The 18,661-nt window shown below is 42.9% G+C and overlaps 1 protein-coding gene across 1 annotated transcript; it reads left to right on the plus strand.

The window, feature by feature from the left end:
* The first annotated feature begins 3,175 nt into the window (after positions 1-3,175).
* Positions 3,176-5,797, plus strand: LOC122766308 (potassium voltage-gated channel subfamily A member 1). Its single transcript, XM_044021067.1, has one exon. It carries the CDS (start codon positions 3,447-3,449, stop codon positions 5,208-5,210), a length of 1,764 nt encoding a protein of 587 aa, XP_043877002.1. The 5' UTR covers positions 3,176-3,446; the 3' UTR covers positions 5,211-5,797.
* Positions 5,798-18,661: the final 12,864 nt, after the last annotated feature.

Below are 18,661 nucleotides of genomic sequence, written 5' to 3' on the forward strand. Positions count from 1 at the left end.
AGGTGAGGACGTCCTCCCACAGTCCAGGGTGCTTTGTGTTGTTGTGCCTTTATCAGCAGCAGCAGCAGCAGCTCTGAACTCGGCCTCTGTAATTAGAGAGAGCTCATTTGTGAGCTGCGGTTGTTATGGATGGTGGTTGTTACGGTTACCTGTTGTTATGGTTACCGTTTCCCTCTCTCGCTGGTAAGATTTCAAGTACCACAGAGTGGGACTCGCACACACAGACCTGTTGATGCTACTTTGTATTTTCACTCTGCAGGAGTAAAAAAAAAAAAATACATTTTACAAAAGATTCTACAAAATAAACGATTTGATCGTAATTAAAAAAAAATTAAAATGACACTTTTAAAAACCTTTTATAATGTTTTCATTGTAGGAAACGTAGCTTTAAATGCAACATTAGGATTTATGTTTAACATGATCCTGGCATGATGTTCCTCTTAAACCTTACAACAGAAATGTACATGTTTACATCTGTAAAATTGCCGCTATCCTCGTCTGCATGAAAATTGCGCTTTATTGTCTTTGTAGTAACATGTGTAACATGTGTAGCAACACACTAAAAGACAAAGCTACTGTAGCAACAGTTGCTATAACAACACAACAAAAGACAAAGTTACTGTAGCAAAGGTTGCTAATAACAACACAAAGGACAAAGCTAATGTAGCAACAGTTGCTATGACAACACAATAAAAGACAAAGTTACTGTAGCAACAGTGCTAACAACGACACAAAAAGGACAAAGCTAATGTAGCAACAGTTGCTATGACAAAACAATAAAAGACAAAATTACTGTAGCAACAGTGCTAACGACACCAAAAGGACAAATCTAATTTAGCAACAGTTGCTATGACAACACAATAAAAGACAAAGTTACTGTAGCAACAGTTGCCAATAGCAACACAAAGGACAACGCTATTGTAGCAACAGTTGCATGACGACACCATAAAGAACAACATTACTGTTGCTACAGTTGCTAATAACAACACAATGAGGGACAAAGCTGCAGTAGCAACTTTGCTAGTCACAAATCAATAATGGACAAAGTTGTTACTAAAGTCAGTAATTACTATTTGTTTGTGACAAAGCTGCTTTAACAACAGTCTCTGATAAAGACAAGTCCAAGTCCAAGGACAAGGCTAATGTCAAAACAGGGGACAAATCTGACTTGATACTGTTTTACAAACAAATGCGACATTTTTCTTTTAAACCCCGCCTCTGGCCTCAGGTCAGCTGGGATTGGTTCCACCTCCCCCCGACATTTTACTGCTACTGTAACAACAGATGCTAATCATCACCATCACGCCAAGGACTCGTTTTCCTCCATGATCTCATTAATCCACACAACAAATGTGAAGTTTCTTATTGTGAGAACGTTCTCATGCTCGTATCCAGTGCGTGAAATCGCAGCAGTGATTTTTTTTTTTTTTTGTTTGCCAGTGGCCATGCAGTCACACAGTGAGATACATGATGGATGCTGGAGTTATTATTCATGGCTGCAGTAGTCTGAGGACAGTGCACTAATCCAGGGGCGGGGAGATGCACATAGTTCTTATCATGATGAGGCTGCAGCATTAGATAAGAAAAAGGATAAATATAGAGCCCGTGCTTTGTTTTCCTAATCCAGCCGCGAGCCAAAGAAACTAACCTTTTAAATAGGTCACCTTCTCTGCTTTTAGCTACAAGGTCCACTGTGTGTGTGTGTGTCTGTGCTCTTGTCTTTTGTAGAAGCCTGTCTTTTTTTTAAATGTTCCTCAGTTAAAGGGTTAGTGCGTGGGATTATTATTATTTTTATTGCGTGTGCTGCAAAAACTGCATCTGTTTATGTCTGTGAACAAAGCAGTTGACCTGTGGCTAAGCTCCACCCCTTGAATACAAACGTACTTACTTGAAAAAGTATTAGTTTCACGACACACTCAGATGCTAGCTAATTGCTAATGCTGTAGCCAACCTCTTAATCTTAAAGTAGTAGTCATTTAAACCTCTTGCAATTCATTCACGCTAAAAACAAAGCCATTTTCAAGTCGCTAAAACTTGTGTAGCATGCTAGTAGCATGCAAACTTCTGGATCTCACGTAGAAGACAGGACAGAACACATTTTCCAACATCCACCAACCTCCTCCACAGTGATGCTGTGGAGACATTTCGTTTTTTTTTATTCTGTGAGTGTTTCTAAAGAACGACCCCGGTCCACAGAGTGTGGCCCCGGGGCCCCGGCCTCCATCCATCCACACAGAGAGGAGGAGGACGAGGACACAAAGACAACAAAAAGACCCTCAGTGAAGGAGTCCATGGGTGAGCTGATGTGGAAGTCAGGCCTTTGTGCTCGCACTGTCAGGAGATGTGTTCATGTGCATTAAAAGCATCGCAGCGACCAGTCGAGTGCATAAAACACTCCGAGGTTCTGGCGTTATATAAGATTCAGGGAGAGAATATGAATCAAAAGCTGTGCTTTCACCATGAGCTACATTTAAAGACACATATACAGCTTATACAGCTGTGTATAACATTAAACTACCAATAATACTAGGATAATATAGAACTTATTTACCTTCATAAACTCAAACTCTTCCTACCGCACCAAACCCCATAGAGAATACGAGCGATTTTACATCACAGCGCAGAGGAGTTGTTGATCCACTGCTGCCTCCATCACTTTCTATCGTGTTATTTTGCGACTTTGGTTTTTGAAATTCTTTGTTCAGATTTACCTCAGTGACACAAAGTGACCACACGAGGCAGCAGTGGACCAGCAGCTCCTGTGTGCCCAGTCAGTTAAAACGCTGATTTTCTCTATGGGGTTTGGTGTGAGAGAATGAAAGTTGACTAAATGACACACATTTTAACACAAAACGTTAAACATTGATACATTTTTTTTTAATATATCATACATTTTTGCTGCTTTGTAATATATTCGGTGAGACTTGATATTATATATATATATATTTTTATTTTGTGTAACTTAATTATATATATATTTAAATAAGAAGATATAAAATGTGGAAAAAATACAGTGTGAGGGAAAGTGGACACATCCATGAGGACAGAAAATGTGTCCCCGCCCCCAGAGAGAGAGAGAGAGAGAGAATGAGAGAGAGAGGGAGAGAGAGAGAGAGAGGAGTGTGTGTGTGTGTGTGTGTGAGAGAGAGAGATGCTATAACGAGTATTAGTCTCTCTCTCGCTCTCATCCTCCTCCATCTCCTCTTTTCTCCTGCGATTTTAATATTTACTCCAACCAGAGCAACGTCGGCTTAAGCTCCGAACAACGTCCGGAATCCTCGCCGCCACAGATGCGTCGAGCTGCGGCTGCCGAGACTCTCGCCTCCACCTGCTGCTTAGCGACAAACTTCTGAGTCCACCAAGCCGCAGAAACCTCGGAGGATGTTCGCGCCGCGGATCAACAAGTCCGCGTCGTTTCTCACGCACTGACCGTGCATGGCTGCGGTATGGAGATAGCCTTGGTGAGCTTTGAGAACGGCGGTGCCAAAGGGAGCGGAGGTGGAGGTGGAGGAGGAGGCAACAATGCCGAGGAAAGCTGCCGGAACGCGCTGGATGTCCCTCAGCCGGGGTTCGTGCAGGAGTACGGGGGTAAAGAGCTGAACACCCGGGGCAGCCCCGGACATCAGCAGCAGCATCAGCATCAGCATCAGCAGCAGCATCAGCAGCAGCAGCGGATCCACAGCAGCGGATCCTGGAAGATCAACGACATGAACAACACGTTCAGCTGCAGCGAGAACGCCATGGATGCGCTTTTACGCGCGGACCACAGCCCGCACCTGTTCGACGAGGACATGCTGGACATGGACATGGACATGGAGAGCAACGAGAGGGTGCTCATCAACATAGCTGGCCTCAGGTACGAGACCCAGCTGGGCACCCTGAACCAGTTTCCAGACACTCTACTTGGGGACCCAGCAAAGAGGATCAAGTATTTTGACCCACTCCGGAACGAGTACTTCTTTGACCGCAACAGACCGAGCTTTGACGGGATTCTGTATTTTTATCAGTCAGGAGGTAAAATCCGGAGACCGGTGAACGTGTCCATCGATGTGTTTGCAGACGAGATTAGGTTTTATCAGCTGGGGGAGGAGGCCATGGAGAGGTTCCGTGAGGATGAAGGATTCATCAAGGAGGAGGAGAAGCCCCTGCCCCAGAACGAGTTCCAGAAGCAGGTGTGGCTTATCTTCGAGTACCCAGAGAGCTCCAGCCCCGCGCGGGGCATCGCCATAGTGTCCGTGATCGTCATCACAATATCCATCATCACCTTCTGCCTGGAGACGCTGCCAGAGTTCAGGGACGAGCGGGAGCTTCAGGTAACCAGCCGCCTGGACAACAACAGCAACAGCACCATCCCGCGGCCCTCGCTCACCTTCACCGACCCCTTCTTCATCATCGAGACCACGTGCGTCATCTGGTTCACCTTCGAGCTGTTTGTGCGGTTCTTCGCCTGCCCCAGCAAGTCCGAGTTCTCCAAGACCGTGATGAACATCATCGACATCATGTCCATCATGCCTTACTTCATCACTGTGGGCACGGAGCTGGCGGAGCAGCAGGGGCAGGAGCACCAGAACGGCCAGCAGGCCATGTCCCTCGCCATCCTTAGGGTCATCCGCCTGGTGCGGGTCTTCCGCATCTTCAAGCTCTCCAGACACTCCAAGGGTCTGCAGATCCTGGGGCAGACTCTGAAAGCAAGTATGCGGGAGCTGGGCCTCCTTATCTTCTTCCTCTTCATCGGGGTCATCCTCTTCTCCAGCGCGGTGTACTTTGCGGAGGCAGATGAGCCAGAGTCCCACTTCTCCAGCATCCCAGACGCGTTCTGGTGGGCCGTGGTCACAATGACAACTGTCGGCTATGGCGACATGAGGCCGGTCACGGTGGGCGGGAAAATCGTGGGCTCCCTGTGCGCCATCGCCGGCGTCCTGACCATCGCTCTGCCTGTGCCGGTCATCGTCTCCAACTTCAACTACTTCTACCACCGGGAGACGGACCAGGACCAGTCCTCGCTGAAAGACGAGCCCAACAGCGGCAGGGCGAGTCCCGAGCTCAAGCGCAAGGGAAGCAAGACCTCCAACAAGTCCCAGGACGTGGAGAACAACGATCCGGCCGCGGGTGCAGCAGCAGAGAAGGCGAACATCAAAGCCAACAGCAACATGGACTTCAAGAAATCCCTTTACGCGTTCTGTCTGGACACACGAGAGACAGACCTGTAGACCAGAGAGGGACAAACTGTCATGGCCCATGTTTAGTTGTGTAGAATAATTACCTCCGTCAATGGGCTATTAGGTGATTTTGCACACGGTGGCAGCCGTGGAGGAGGATCTGGAAACGTTTCAGGAGACGTTGATTCATAAAGTCCATTCATATTTATATATCTATCAGTAAACCCAGGACTTTTAGAGACAACCACAGAACACAGAGTGGCCCTTTAATACAGCAGGAGGACACATGAGGCAGTAAAGGGATAGTTCAGGTCTTTTTTTTTAAACGTGGTTGTATGAGGTGCTGACACGTGACTGCACCACGTGAACCGCAGGTGTCGCCAAAACCCCCCGAAAAATTCAATCATCGTCATCAGCTTATGTCGGCAATATGTTAAGAATACATTTGTGATTTTTGATGGAAATTGAAAAACCGCTCACTCACAAAAACCAAATCCCATAGACAAAATTGTGATTTTAAGCTCATGGTGACACGTGAGCTGCCGGTCTACTGCGGCCTTTCTTACTGAGTTTATGTCGCCGTGGTAAATCTTAACAACACATTTTAAATCCCGATGTCACAAAAATAACACGTTTGAATTTACTGATGGAGACAGCAGTGGTTCAAGAACCTCCTGTGAGCTGTGATGTAAAATTGCTGATTTTCTCTGTGGGGTTTGGTGTGGGACAGTGTGAGCGACACAAGCTTCAGTTTCCAGGCAAAAAAGGGCAAATGTGACATGGATTTTATTCACCTTTTGTTAAAGTTGTTCTTCCCTGTGAGCTAATGTGCCAGTGCTTCACACCGCCGCGCTTCAAAAAACCACACGGACTAACCCTTTAAGTCTGCAATCAAAGACACACCAGTACTGTACTCTCTGTACATAACACATAGGAAAACAGTTGATTTTCAGTGCAAAGACAAAGCCAAACCTTCCCCCGCGTACACTTAGTCGTTATGTTTACATGAAAACATTTATGTACATATTTTTACCCCCATTACTGATTTTAAAATATGAACAAGAAAAAAAATAAGGAGAGAAGTTTATTTTTTAGGATGCAGACACCTGTTTTCCTTCACTCAGGTTCTGTCAAAGACACAAGACTGGATTATAGTTTGCTCGCACGGACCTACAGAGAGGATTTAAAGAGGACGGCGATCGGTGGCGGCGACCGGCGGCAGCAGCCTCGTTCGCGGTCGACGCTTTACGGATTTATTTTGAAGAGTAAAGGACAAAGGATGTGGACTTAAAAGGCCAAGAAAACAGCACAGAGCCGAGGACATCTGGAGACAGAGACAGAGAGAGAAAGAAACCAGGTTAGTGCCGTAAAACAAATACACATCCATGTTTGTACTTTGCCCCCTAGCGGAGCGGAGGTGGACACACTTAAGTGCCTACTTGTTCTTGAACACTTACTTTCAGAACCGCTGCTGAAGAGACAGCTCCTCATGTACGGAATGCCAGCAGGGACACAATTCAAGCCTCAAATCCAAACTCCTCAAATTGAACTCTTCATTAATACGTCTGCTGCAAATATTACACAGCAGTGTTTGAGAATGTGTTTACAGATCCTTGTCGTCACAGATTAAGTGAATAATCTGATATGTTTGTCTCTATTACAGGAGATAAATCATATCGATGGAATATGTGGCAGAAAAGTTAAAAAAAAAGCAAAATCAGAAAAACAAATCACATATAAACTCATTATGCACCTGGCTTATGTTTGGTAAAATGTCATCATTATCCATTATTTCCGGGGGATTATTACTGATTAACTGGTTAATCACGTTGCCTCTGAAATGCCTCTGAAAATCCCCGTCATAATTCCCTTTAATCACAATCAAATCTTCCCTTTTATACCGTTAAACCCAAATAAATGTAGTTTTCTGTCTCTTCTCTTGAAATATGTTGTTTAAACGGGTAAAAACATCGGTTTACTCGTCCGCTTTTACTCTGAATTGGTGCGATAAGTCGTTGTGGCGAGAGTCGGCTGTGGCGTCAATATCGCTCCACGTTGGGGTTATTTAGAAGATAATCATAACGACTGACGACAGGACTGCAGTCGTTAAGATTCACCGCTGACCAATAATTGTGTTTTTTCAGGGTTTTACTATTCAGGGATTTATTTATCAAATGAGCTCAACGTCATAGCAACGTGACGATAACCCCACAGATTAGCAGTTACTACTTAATTACTATGACAAAATGTTCAATGTTAATATTATAAGTATTGTGGCAAGTTCAATTTATTCACTTTGTAAACGTCTCACTCTCGCACACCAAAGTCCATAGAGAAAATCAGTGATTTTAGCTCATGTGAGACACAGGAGCTGCTGGTCTACCGCTGCCTCGTGTGGTCACTTTGTGTCACTGAGGTCAGTCTGAATGAATATTAAAAAATAACACCTTTGAATTTACGGACGGAGGCAGCAGTGGATCAACAACTCCTGTGTGCTGTGATGTTAAAATCATTGATTTTCTCTGTGGGGTTTGGTGTGGGAGAGTGAGCGCTTTACAGAACTTCAGTTTCTTGTTGTAAAGGCACCTCTAATTCGAATGTTTGTTTATTCTAAATCATTTTGACTCGGCTTTTGCTGACCTCATCATCCCTCAGCTCGTCACGTACGACTCCTCTCATGTTTGCGTGGCGCTTGCGTGACTGAGCAGGAAGCTGCAGGACAAAAATCTGCCGCGGCCTCACCTTCGCCGCCAGCGCTGCAGCATCTGGACGCAGTCGAGCAAAAGCCCGTGTTACACGTTAGACCGCATCTTTTATTCATTACATCTGATTTTCCACCGCGCGTAATTACAGCTTCCATCATTGCCGTCTCCCGCTGATTGCATCGACTCCTGACTGTTAGTGTTAAGACCATACATCTTGTTTGTTTTTAAATACACAAGTGAAAACACCAGTGCTGGGTTTCCCACTTTGATTTTTGTGTTGTCGTGGCAGATGTGAACGTGAACACGCTTGCCTGTTAATAGTGGCTGAAGGCGACGCGAGCCCAGTGTTCACGATCACAAGCCACAAATGTGAAATATGCGAAATGACAGGAGCGTAATCTGTGAAGTATGTTGTGTGTTGGTTCATTATAACGTCCTATAATCAATCTGCAAACTAAGAATTATTTATACTTATTGTCACTTGAGATTGAGACCTTTATATTTTAGCTTGTTCGTACAGTTTGTTGAGAGAAAAAACAAAGACTTATCTTTATGTGAGGGTGCTTTGTTTTTTATGCTACATGATGCTAAATTCTTGTGACAGTGAAACATAATTTAGATGTTTTCACATGGCTGCAATATGCAACTTCACCACTAGATGTCAGTTAAACCTACACACTGGTTGTTTAAGAGCCCGTTCAGGATTCAAAAGAGCCAACAAACAAACAAATGACGCAGCACTCGCAACTCAGATGAAATGCTAAACAGTGTTTTTGTAATTCTTTCGTAAATGGAGTAGCCGACTATTCCAGGATCAGTATAAACGTGGATGTTGTGGATGTCGGAGAGAGATGTTTGGACACCTGGAGGCAGATGAGTTGAGGTGGTCTGGGGATCTGCTGGAGGTTTTCCAGGCGCGATGAGCTCGGAAAAGGACCCAGAACGTGCTTGGGATTACACGTCTGCTCGAAAGAAAGCTTACATTTGCTAATTAGCATTAATTAGGGTCAGAGTGCAAGGACCCTATTGAATTTGAAATGTACGTCTGGAAGTAGTTTGGTGAATGGGCACGGGAAAAAAAGGACATTTTGACTGCATTAAACTGACCCCCAAAAACTTCTATTAGGTCATCTGATGCCAGGTTTAACGTACATGAATGAAACTTGGTACGTGCGTTTATTAGGTTGGGGCGATCCAAAAAGTCAAAGAGGACCTATGCTCTAAACCCAACAGGAAGGCCGCCATCTTGGATCGAACGGCGACTCTGAGCCAATTTCGCACCGATGGTGTTTGAAAGAAGTCGTCCGAGTTTGAATTGTTTTTGAAAAGCGTGTGGACACTCGGTTCCACCGATTACATAACTGTGTCATACATGTGTCCACGTGCTTTTCTCTCCCTCCTTGTTTGGTGTGATTGGGCCAAACTGCTCGACAGTCTCTGTTATCGCTACCTGCCGGATTCACCGATTAGCCAGATCCAACAGGACAGGCCACGAGTCCCCGGGACGGCGTCCAACACTCACACAAATCCTGGCAGTTGGCGTTTCATGTGCCAAACTCTGTCTCCACCTCTCTGAAAATACCAATTAGTGGAGGCCGTCTGCTGCTGGCAACAGACGGATGCCGATAACCATCACTGCCAAAGTGACGTCGTGTCCATGTGAACAACCAGAACCATGAAGGTTTATGGGATTATTGTCGGAGTCGAGAGAATTTTAAATCAAAATTTTGCACAATATCTTCGACGGTTCGGTGACCTTTATCTTCCATTTTCCACCCGTGTTCTCGCTGTATGTACATTTGAGATGAGAGTGGGTGTGAGAGTGTGGAAACTGAGTGATATTTAGCGGATTAAGTGCTGGAATTAGATTCAGTGAGTTCACGAGTGAACTGTGAACTGTGGATCTGTGAAGAAATGTGAGCAATGTTTGGGTTTTTTTTGGTACAAAAACAGCACTTTGTAGGTTGGAGGAATTATTGCTCGAGCAGCCATTTTACATGGAAACAGAGACGTGACAGATTATGTTACTAACTGTAGACCTTCATCTGCCCTAAAACGATAAATTTGGTTATTTAAAATCTTTCTTTTTCATGTTAAGACAAGACTTAATCTGCGTAAACTGTCCGTCCACCAAATTCAGCCAATAACAACACCCAATGCAGCTCATATATTATATATATGTATATATATATATATATATGTACATATATATATATATGTACATATATATATATATATATATCTGTGAATATTTTCCTTGTTTGTTTGCTCCAAATAACAAAGAAATGATTAAAAACTGAATTATTTTGGTTTGTGGACAAAACCAAGTCGTCGTTTCCAGGTTTCACAAACACTGACTGATGTTTTTTTATTATTTTTTTTTTAACATTTTCTGACATTTCATGGACCAAATGGTCGTTAGTTGAGGCTCGACACTCAATAACATCACAGTCCCGTCACAGAGATTATTATTTCCTCCATTTGGGCCTTAGCTTCTTAAGACGCGTCCTCACAAACTTGGATTAATAACAACACAAGTTTGCATGCAAACAGAAAAGTGGAGTCTCTCAGTGAAGGACGTGTCGTTTCTCATGTTTTAATCCAAACCTTCTCTGTAATCTGGGCGCAGCGCATCCGCCGCCGCCACCGCTGTCATTCACATAAATAAACACACATAAGAGCTACAGTCTGTATATTATGTGCTGCATTATCATGCTGCTATTTTTAACCCTCATAAAAGCCATTAATCCTCAGGGCCTATTTTTCTCCCTTCCTCTTTTCTTACTTTGCGTGACAGCAGAGCAAATGCACAAAATACTAGTTTGCTGTTAGCTGCTCGACTAATTCCCGCCGCTGTCACCACACACACACACACACACACACAGGCGTGGACGTGTGATTAGCGCTGTTACGACATCACGACTGACAGGACTGTGAGGATGAGGCCGGAGATAGTATCTGCTGCTGCTCGGCGGAGGCGTCCGCGTCGTTCTGTCTTTCTCGGTAAACGCGGCGCGGGGGCCGAGGCGACGATTAGCGCAAAGCTACTTCGTCGTTCTCCGGTCGCAGAGAGAGACGAGGACGTTACGTCATCTCACACAGAGTCAGAGCTCGGCTGTAACCTCCACAACAAGAGTCACCACACAGCAAAGAGAGAGAGAGAGACGATGAAGCCGCTGATGAGAGTGACAGGCGGACATGTTTGTGACGGAGGAGAAAACACGTCAACATCACGCGCTTTTTTTCCCCCCCTAAATACAGAACAAAATGGACGACAGGCTCTGCTCTTGACTTAAAAGCAGCTTTAAAACAAGATTTATAGCTTTTATTTAACGATGTAGAGTCCGTGTTTGTGTTTCTTCCTCCGGCGACTCGTCTTGTTGTTGTTGTTGTTGATGTTGATGTTGTTGTTCTTGTCGTCGACTCGGTGTCACACCACAGAGCAGCGCACACGCGAGCAACAAATGAAGGCGCCGTGGAGACAGCGTTGCCATGGCGACACTTTCATAGCTTTCACTTCGCTCCCTTCTCTCTGTCAGACACAAGCGTTTCAGGCGTGAGTCGTGTTTTTACTTAAATAAAATGCTGATTTTAGGTTTTTGAGGTTTTTTTTGTTTTAAATTCACACTGCAGTCAAATAACAGATTAGATTAGATTAGATTTGAAGGTAAATTGTCCAAAAGGGAAGTTTGTGTTGGTTTAATGAAGAGTTTTTTTTTACAGGTTTCCCTGCTGAGACACACCTGATCCAAATAATCGAGTCGTTATCAGACGTATGCAGGTGAGATGCAGCAGGGAAAACTTTATTTTTTTTAAATTTTTTTAAAAAACAACAACACTGAAATGGATTAATTAATGATCAAAATAGTTGAGATTAATTCAGTAGTCAGTTAATAATCTGGTCCTGGTTTGATGTTTTCATTCAAATCATGATGATCCGACTGTGTTTGATTAATTCGACCAAATTGGGCATCACTTGATATTTTTGTAACAAAGGAAAACCAAAACACTATATTTATCTATTTACTCACAAAATGGAGACCAAAGGTCAAAGGTCATAACGTGGATGGAGCGTCTCTGAACGCAACGTTATCCCGCTGTAAACCCGCTCGTCTTCTTCAGGTCAGGTGACTTCCGCCCAAGTTTCCCCTCATTCATTTATTCAGCAGCACCACCGACTTTTTTTGGATCAACACTAAAGTTCCGAGAGTGCAAATATGGAATTAAGAAGCTCATAAAATATCAATTTAATCATTAAAATTTTTTGTATTTTATTGTTTGAAATTACACTTTGTTCTCTGCGTTGTGGGTTTTTGCTTGTGGGCGGGCCTTAGGAAGCTGCCTGCTGATTGGCTACTGAGTTTTGGACAGGAAGTCGTCACAGGCTTGGAGTCGCTGTCCGTCTGGAACTCGTTCCCCACGCTTTCCCTGCCGACATCCAGCAAAATAATTGTCAATATCTAACGTTTGTCAGATTATAAACGTTAGACACTTACAATAATTTGGTCGCTCCAAAACTCCCAACCAGCCAATCAGAAGGCAGCTCCCTAAGGCCCGCCCACAAACAGAAAACCACAATGCAAAGAACAAAGTGTATTTCTTCATCTTCATCTAATGCCATATGAAAACAAGTCAAACTGATGATCAAAGATTCTGTAACAGTCGCGAAAAAAGAAAGAGAAGGTGGATTAAAACACACAGAGGATCAGTGTGACGTCACTTCAGCGTTCTATTGTTTAAGTATAAATACACCGCTGGTAAAAACCCCACGATGGAACGATCTAAAAACAAAATGAACACGTGCGTCATTGCAGTGTCGTTTATTTTAAACCCAGAGCCTCGTGTGTAAGAGGGAGAAAAAGGAAGCGACGCCGGTCGGTAATTACAGGTTTTTACGACGAGCTGCTGAACCGGCCTCGAGGTCTGTGACATGGAAATGTACGACTCATATTCAGAGCTTACGTAACCTCGTCGTTGAGCGGCGCCGCGAGGAGAGCTCTTATCTCTGAGCGTCTTCAGGGCTCTGAGTTAATCAAATGTATGTAAACTCGAGTGGAAAATGCTAATTAATCCTCTCGGAGTTTCAGCGCCGCGACCTCGTTTCACACATGGTAACAACATCACCTCCACTTTTACACCGCGCTGACTGCGGCTGACACACGGCTCAGCGAGGAGTGAGAATGAATTTACTCTAGGTTTTTTTTTTAAATGAATGCTGATTATTTTGGTCCATTGAGTATAACTGTTTAATGTTGACAAAGATTATAAAACAATTTAAACCAGTTTTACGGTATTTTCAGTGAAAATCTTGTATAAACTACACGTTAAATACATGATAAAACATCATTGAATCTTCTGAAGGAACATGAATCCTGTTAGTTTTCAGAAAAAAAAACAAACAAAAAAAGATCCAATGCTGATTATTAAAATAAAAAAGGCAAATATTAACTTCTAGAATGTACATGTAGATTTTCTGGACTCTGATAACGTGGCGTAAGTAAATCACGTTGATAATGTTTCTGCTGACCCACATAATGAGAAAATTCTTTACCATTTTCATATTATTACATAAGAACTACTGTGTCACACAATAAAACACAATATGTGACTTTTATCACAATTTCAGCTAAAATATCCATTAACTCACATTTGATAATCGACAAATACTCACTACAGACATTGAAAACACCTGGCATTTCCATAGTTTTAACATTCATCACTTCATTTATTGTCTTATTTATCATGGACCACCTTTCTTTTATATATATATATATGTATATGTATATATATATATATATATATATATATACATATATATATATATGTATATATATGAGTTTATATAAACTTAATATGATATGCGTTCAGTTTACAGGCACAGGCACAAAAAAGAGGATAATGTAAAACAAATGCACTGAGCAGAACAATAATAGTAATGATACTAATAATTATTATTATTATATAGAAGAAATAGTGACAATCAAACCCTGATACTGGTTAAAATCCCTGGATTGGATATCAGATAGTTTGTGATTTCAGTATCAGATATGAAAGAGAAAACAAATGACCTTTAAGATAGATTTTATTCTACTTTTCCTCTTTGTAATGAACCAAAAAACCTGTCATAACGTCATTATCTGTTTGTGACCAAGAGACAAGTGAGAAAATCTATGTATTCTTATTTATTTATTTATTCATGATCTGACCCTGAACAAAAACTGTGTCTGCAGTTTGCATCTGAACCCTTCTCACAGTCACGTTGGTGCTGGAACTCACGTGTGAACGTGACGCAGTTACGTAACGCGGCATCGGTGTGGGCGGGCGGCCGCAGAGGCGGCAGAAAGGTCACCGTCTGCCTTTCTGCCTGTCTGTCTGTCTGTCTGTCTGTCTGTCGACTGGTCACAGGTCAGTTTTTTATTTTAAATCACGTGTGGAGCGACGGAGCCACGGGCACCGAGCGTTCACTCAGACTTTTCACAGCTGCCAGAACAAAAACATTCACATGTGCCTGCAGTAGAGATCAGATCCTGGACGTTTAAAAGGTCGTCATTCTCTCAGTGTCTTGTATTTTTGGCTCTATTGCTGCTGATTTCTCATTTAAAAAGGTTTAATTTAACTAATTACTCGCGCACAACAGCCCACGTGTGTTACACCGGTGCAGAGACTTGTTACTAAAACTGGTTCATACAGAAATATGTCGATATTTAACACGTACGTTGCCATCTGTTGTTCCCAGCGCTCTCTACTTTCACGTCACATCATTTGATGTATGTAAGTGTTTTTCAAGAGTAGTTGAATGACGTCACCTTTATCTCACTGTTAAACAGACTTTTGAAAAAATGAAAACTGAAGTTTGTAAAACACTCGCTCTCCCACACCAAACCCCATAGAGAAAATCAGCGATTTTAGCTCACGTTGACACAGGAGCTGCTGGTCTACTGCTGCCCCTTGTGGTCACTTTGTGCCACTGAAGTAAATATTAACCAAGGATTTCCGATGCCGAATTGACAAAATTACACATTGTGACTCAGTGACTGAGGCAGCAGTGGATCAACAACTCCTGTGCGCTGTGACGTTAAAATCGCTGATTTTCTCTATGGGGTTTGGTGTGAGGAGAGTGAGCAATTTGAAAACCGACCGAAATTGTTGGAAAAGTATATTTTTGAGTTATCGTAGACTCGCGCTGATGTAGATATTATAATCTGAGCCTTTTGGTTAAGTGGCAAAAATTGTTTCTCTCCGTGTGTCACGTTGGTTCTTGACACAGGGGGGCGCTCGCGGTACTTTTTCGGTCCAATACGTGACCTAATTACCGCGTCACGAAGCACAGATTGGGGTTTGTTAGCGGCGCACATGTGCGTCCCCTCTGTTTGGCTCACACGGGGACATGTGTGAATTTAGGGATCTATTTTTAAAGCCCGGGGAGAGGGAAAATCCTGTTTGATGGCTCTCACAGACGAGGCGACACAACTGCGTCACATAAATGCTGCGCGTCTGTTCTTCCTTTCATTCAGCGGCACGTTCGCCTCCATGTGCCGCCGTCACTCATGCGTGAACGTACAGATTTAATTACTCAGAAATAATATTCACCACGTCCAACGCAGAGATATAAATAGACACTGTGTGTGTGTGTGTGTGTGTTGTGCTGTTGGTAGTAATCAGAGCGGAGCTGCCGTTGGTGTCCAAGCGCACCGACGGCAGCAGACACATGAGGCGAGAGAGGGGAGGGGTCACACGCGGCTCGGCGGCCAATGGCAGCGGGCCGCGCTTGGTTGACTTTCATCGCGAGGCCAGGATTCCAATAAGGCCTCGGGCCGACGGCTGCGGACGCTGTGTCACAGATGTGTGTCAGCTTCGGACGGGGGCGAGGCCCCGAGGGTGTACGCTAACAGCGGCGGCGTGTTTGTGTTTACAGATGAATACAATGGCTACGTTTACATGGAGCTTATGCCAGTCATGGTTATCAAGTGTCTGCCTTTACGTTAAAAAACATGACTCAGCTAAAATGATTTTGCCGATTGTCACTTACAATTTCACAGTGATTTTTCCGCCAATATCGGACCGATACCGGTTCCCACCCCTCGTTTGTTTACAGCGCTCGTGAACCTGCTGTTATTAAACGCGTTATTATCAGATTACGTCGACCGAGGTTATATGAAGACAACCTCCTTACTTTAGTTTGAGTGATCTCACTTTATTCAGGTTATTTAGGTCAATGTGTTTGTCCTTTTTTTCACTGTTTTCACACAGCTTGAAGTGAATTTGTCAATGACACAAATGTCTTCGTCTCCTTGTGTTTGGAAATCATTTGCCCTATTAGTTGTTTTTTTTTACGTTAACTTTTTTCTCGATGGTTTGCTGTATTTCTGTAGCAGCGTCACAGCGCCACGCACAGGCCCGGCGTATGCACTACAGCATTTTGTGGGTCTCAGTGTGGAGGAAGACTGATGCCATGTTGACGGAGAGCGGTGTGGATAATGAAGACCTCGCGACTCTGTGGTTTGGTCATTTTCAGTGATGTAAAAACCCTGTTAAAACCTCTGTGTTAGAATCTGCGCCCGAGTGTCGGACTCTGAGCTGAGCGTCTCTGTGGCAGCAGCAGCAGCAGCAGACTCGGTCCCATCCCCGTCACACTTTCAGTCTCAGCGAGGACGAGGGTGTGAAGTCGTGGGCTGAATGTTCCTCCATTCATGTCAGATGGTTCAAAAAAACCAGGGAGGAACAATGATGATGATGAACAACGATGCTTCAATGATTTATTTTAGAAAACCAGTGGAGAGAGATGTTGGCACACTTTAATCGATTCATTCTCCGAAACACACATCCAGACAGTTAATTTGACATTTATTTTGAAGGACTGTGTTCATTAGTGAGTAGTTAAGTAGCCAAACTACTTGTGTACGTGTTTACGTATGTGGGATAAAATAGTATGATGGTTAGTTTTTTTTTTGTGGGAACTATGATTGTTCCGACCTGATGATTTGATGCGTTCCATTTGCATTCGAAACTTGGAATTGGCAACTCAGTTAGGGATCGTAGATGGCTGTCCCCACACGAGGGCTGCCAATCAATTGCACTTCTGTTGTATTTGTTTCACGGTAAATCAGTCGCACACATATCACTCTTTCATTTTTATCCACGGACATGTTGCTACTACTGTTTGTGTGCACCAAAAATCGCATAGAGGTTGTTGTCGACTGGTATCGCTAACGATGGCTAGCCTGGTACACGTTTGTGTCTTTTTTTCCCGCCTTTATCTCTGGAACGCTCTCTCCAAAGCTGCGACTTTTGAGTTCCGATGTAAATGGAACGCGGCATAAACACACTACTCCGTGGCTAATCGTGTTGTTATGGCTAATGTTAGCATTATAGCTTGGTTTACAAACTAGAATATGGTCATTTAGTAGTATTATGTCCACACACACACCAGAAGAACACTAAAACAGACAGAACTGCTAAAATACAGGTTTTTATCTCCGCTAATGCTAAACACAACTTCAGGGGGCGCTCCACTTAAAACTTCCCACTCACAAGTTGAATATTACGACCTCCAATGACAACTGTAAGTCACTGTGATCTGAGATGAATAGTGTCAGTTCTTCTGAGCTTTAGTATAAAACACAAGTATGTGAGCAGTGAGTTCACGGAGAGGCAGGAGGTCGTTGGTTGTGACCGTCGCTATTCATGACGAGGGAGAGAGTGACGGGATTAAATCAGAAAAAGAACCACTTCCACTCAAATTGGAATAAAGCTGGAGAAATTATTCAAAGCTCTATTTCAAGGCTCCACAGAAAAAACTGTATGTGATATGAACTGTGTGTGACGGCTGTATATTCCTCCTCTTATGTGTCTGTCACTGTCAGATTTCCCATAATTCCTGCCCATGTAGGAAATGGCCAGACCATCTGCGGATTACGTAGGTCGTGTGTGAAAACAGATTTGGACACAGTCGATTTATTCCTCCCGTTTTCAGATGAGTGTCATTTTAAAAACGGTGTCCACATCCATCCATACATATACATATATGTATACATGTATATATACATATATATGTACATTAAAAATACAGGAAAATAGATAAATAATTGATTTAATGAAAAAAGTTGCATTTAAGAACAATATGGGGAAAATAAGTGATTTTGTCAGATATTATGTTTTTTTTGTTATTATTTTCAAAGGAAAGATCTGGTTCAGTATTTACTGTTATAGATTTTAAATATGATGTAACATTAACACATGGGAGAACAGTAAAATACTACTTTCATATCACTCATATATGCAGATGATAATGTGAAATATTAGCAAGATTTTTTTTTATGTGCACAGAACTTAAAATACTTAAAATGTCACTTGTTTTTGTACATGTATAAATCAAAGGTATGATGTAATCTCAGTTAAAATGACTACCGTATTGTCCAGCTGTTTTAAATAATAAATCTGGTCATTTATGCAAATGACCTTCAGCGGCCAAAACAAAGCAAAAACATTAACAATAGAAATAACAAAAGATTCAAAGTTTAAGGTTTCGACAAAATAGTAACCATGGTAACCCCAAATAAGTGTCCTTAATATTTAAAACGTGTCATAACCTTACAGCAGGATAGAAAGACTCATAAACACACACAGATCTAAACAGAGTTGAATCTGCTTTGTTTCATTTGTGACATAAAAGAGTCGTGACTAAAACTGAAGAAAGGTTAATATACAAAACTACACCTGCAGGAGTCACCAAGGATGAAATAGATAAAAAAATAAGTGAAAAAAAGGGGGAAAATTATTGTCTCTGTGCAGTCGTTT

Source organism: Solea senegalensis, linkage group LG3 (genome assembly GCF_019176455.1).
Source record: "Solea senegalensis isolate Sse05_10M linkage group LG3, IFAPA_SoseM_1, whole genome shotgun sequence".
Lineage (NCBI taxonomy): Eukaryota > Metazoa > Chordata > Actinopteri > Pleuronectiformes > Soleidae > Solea > Solea senegalensis.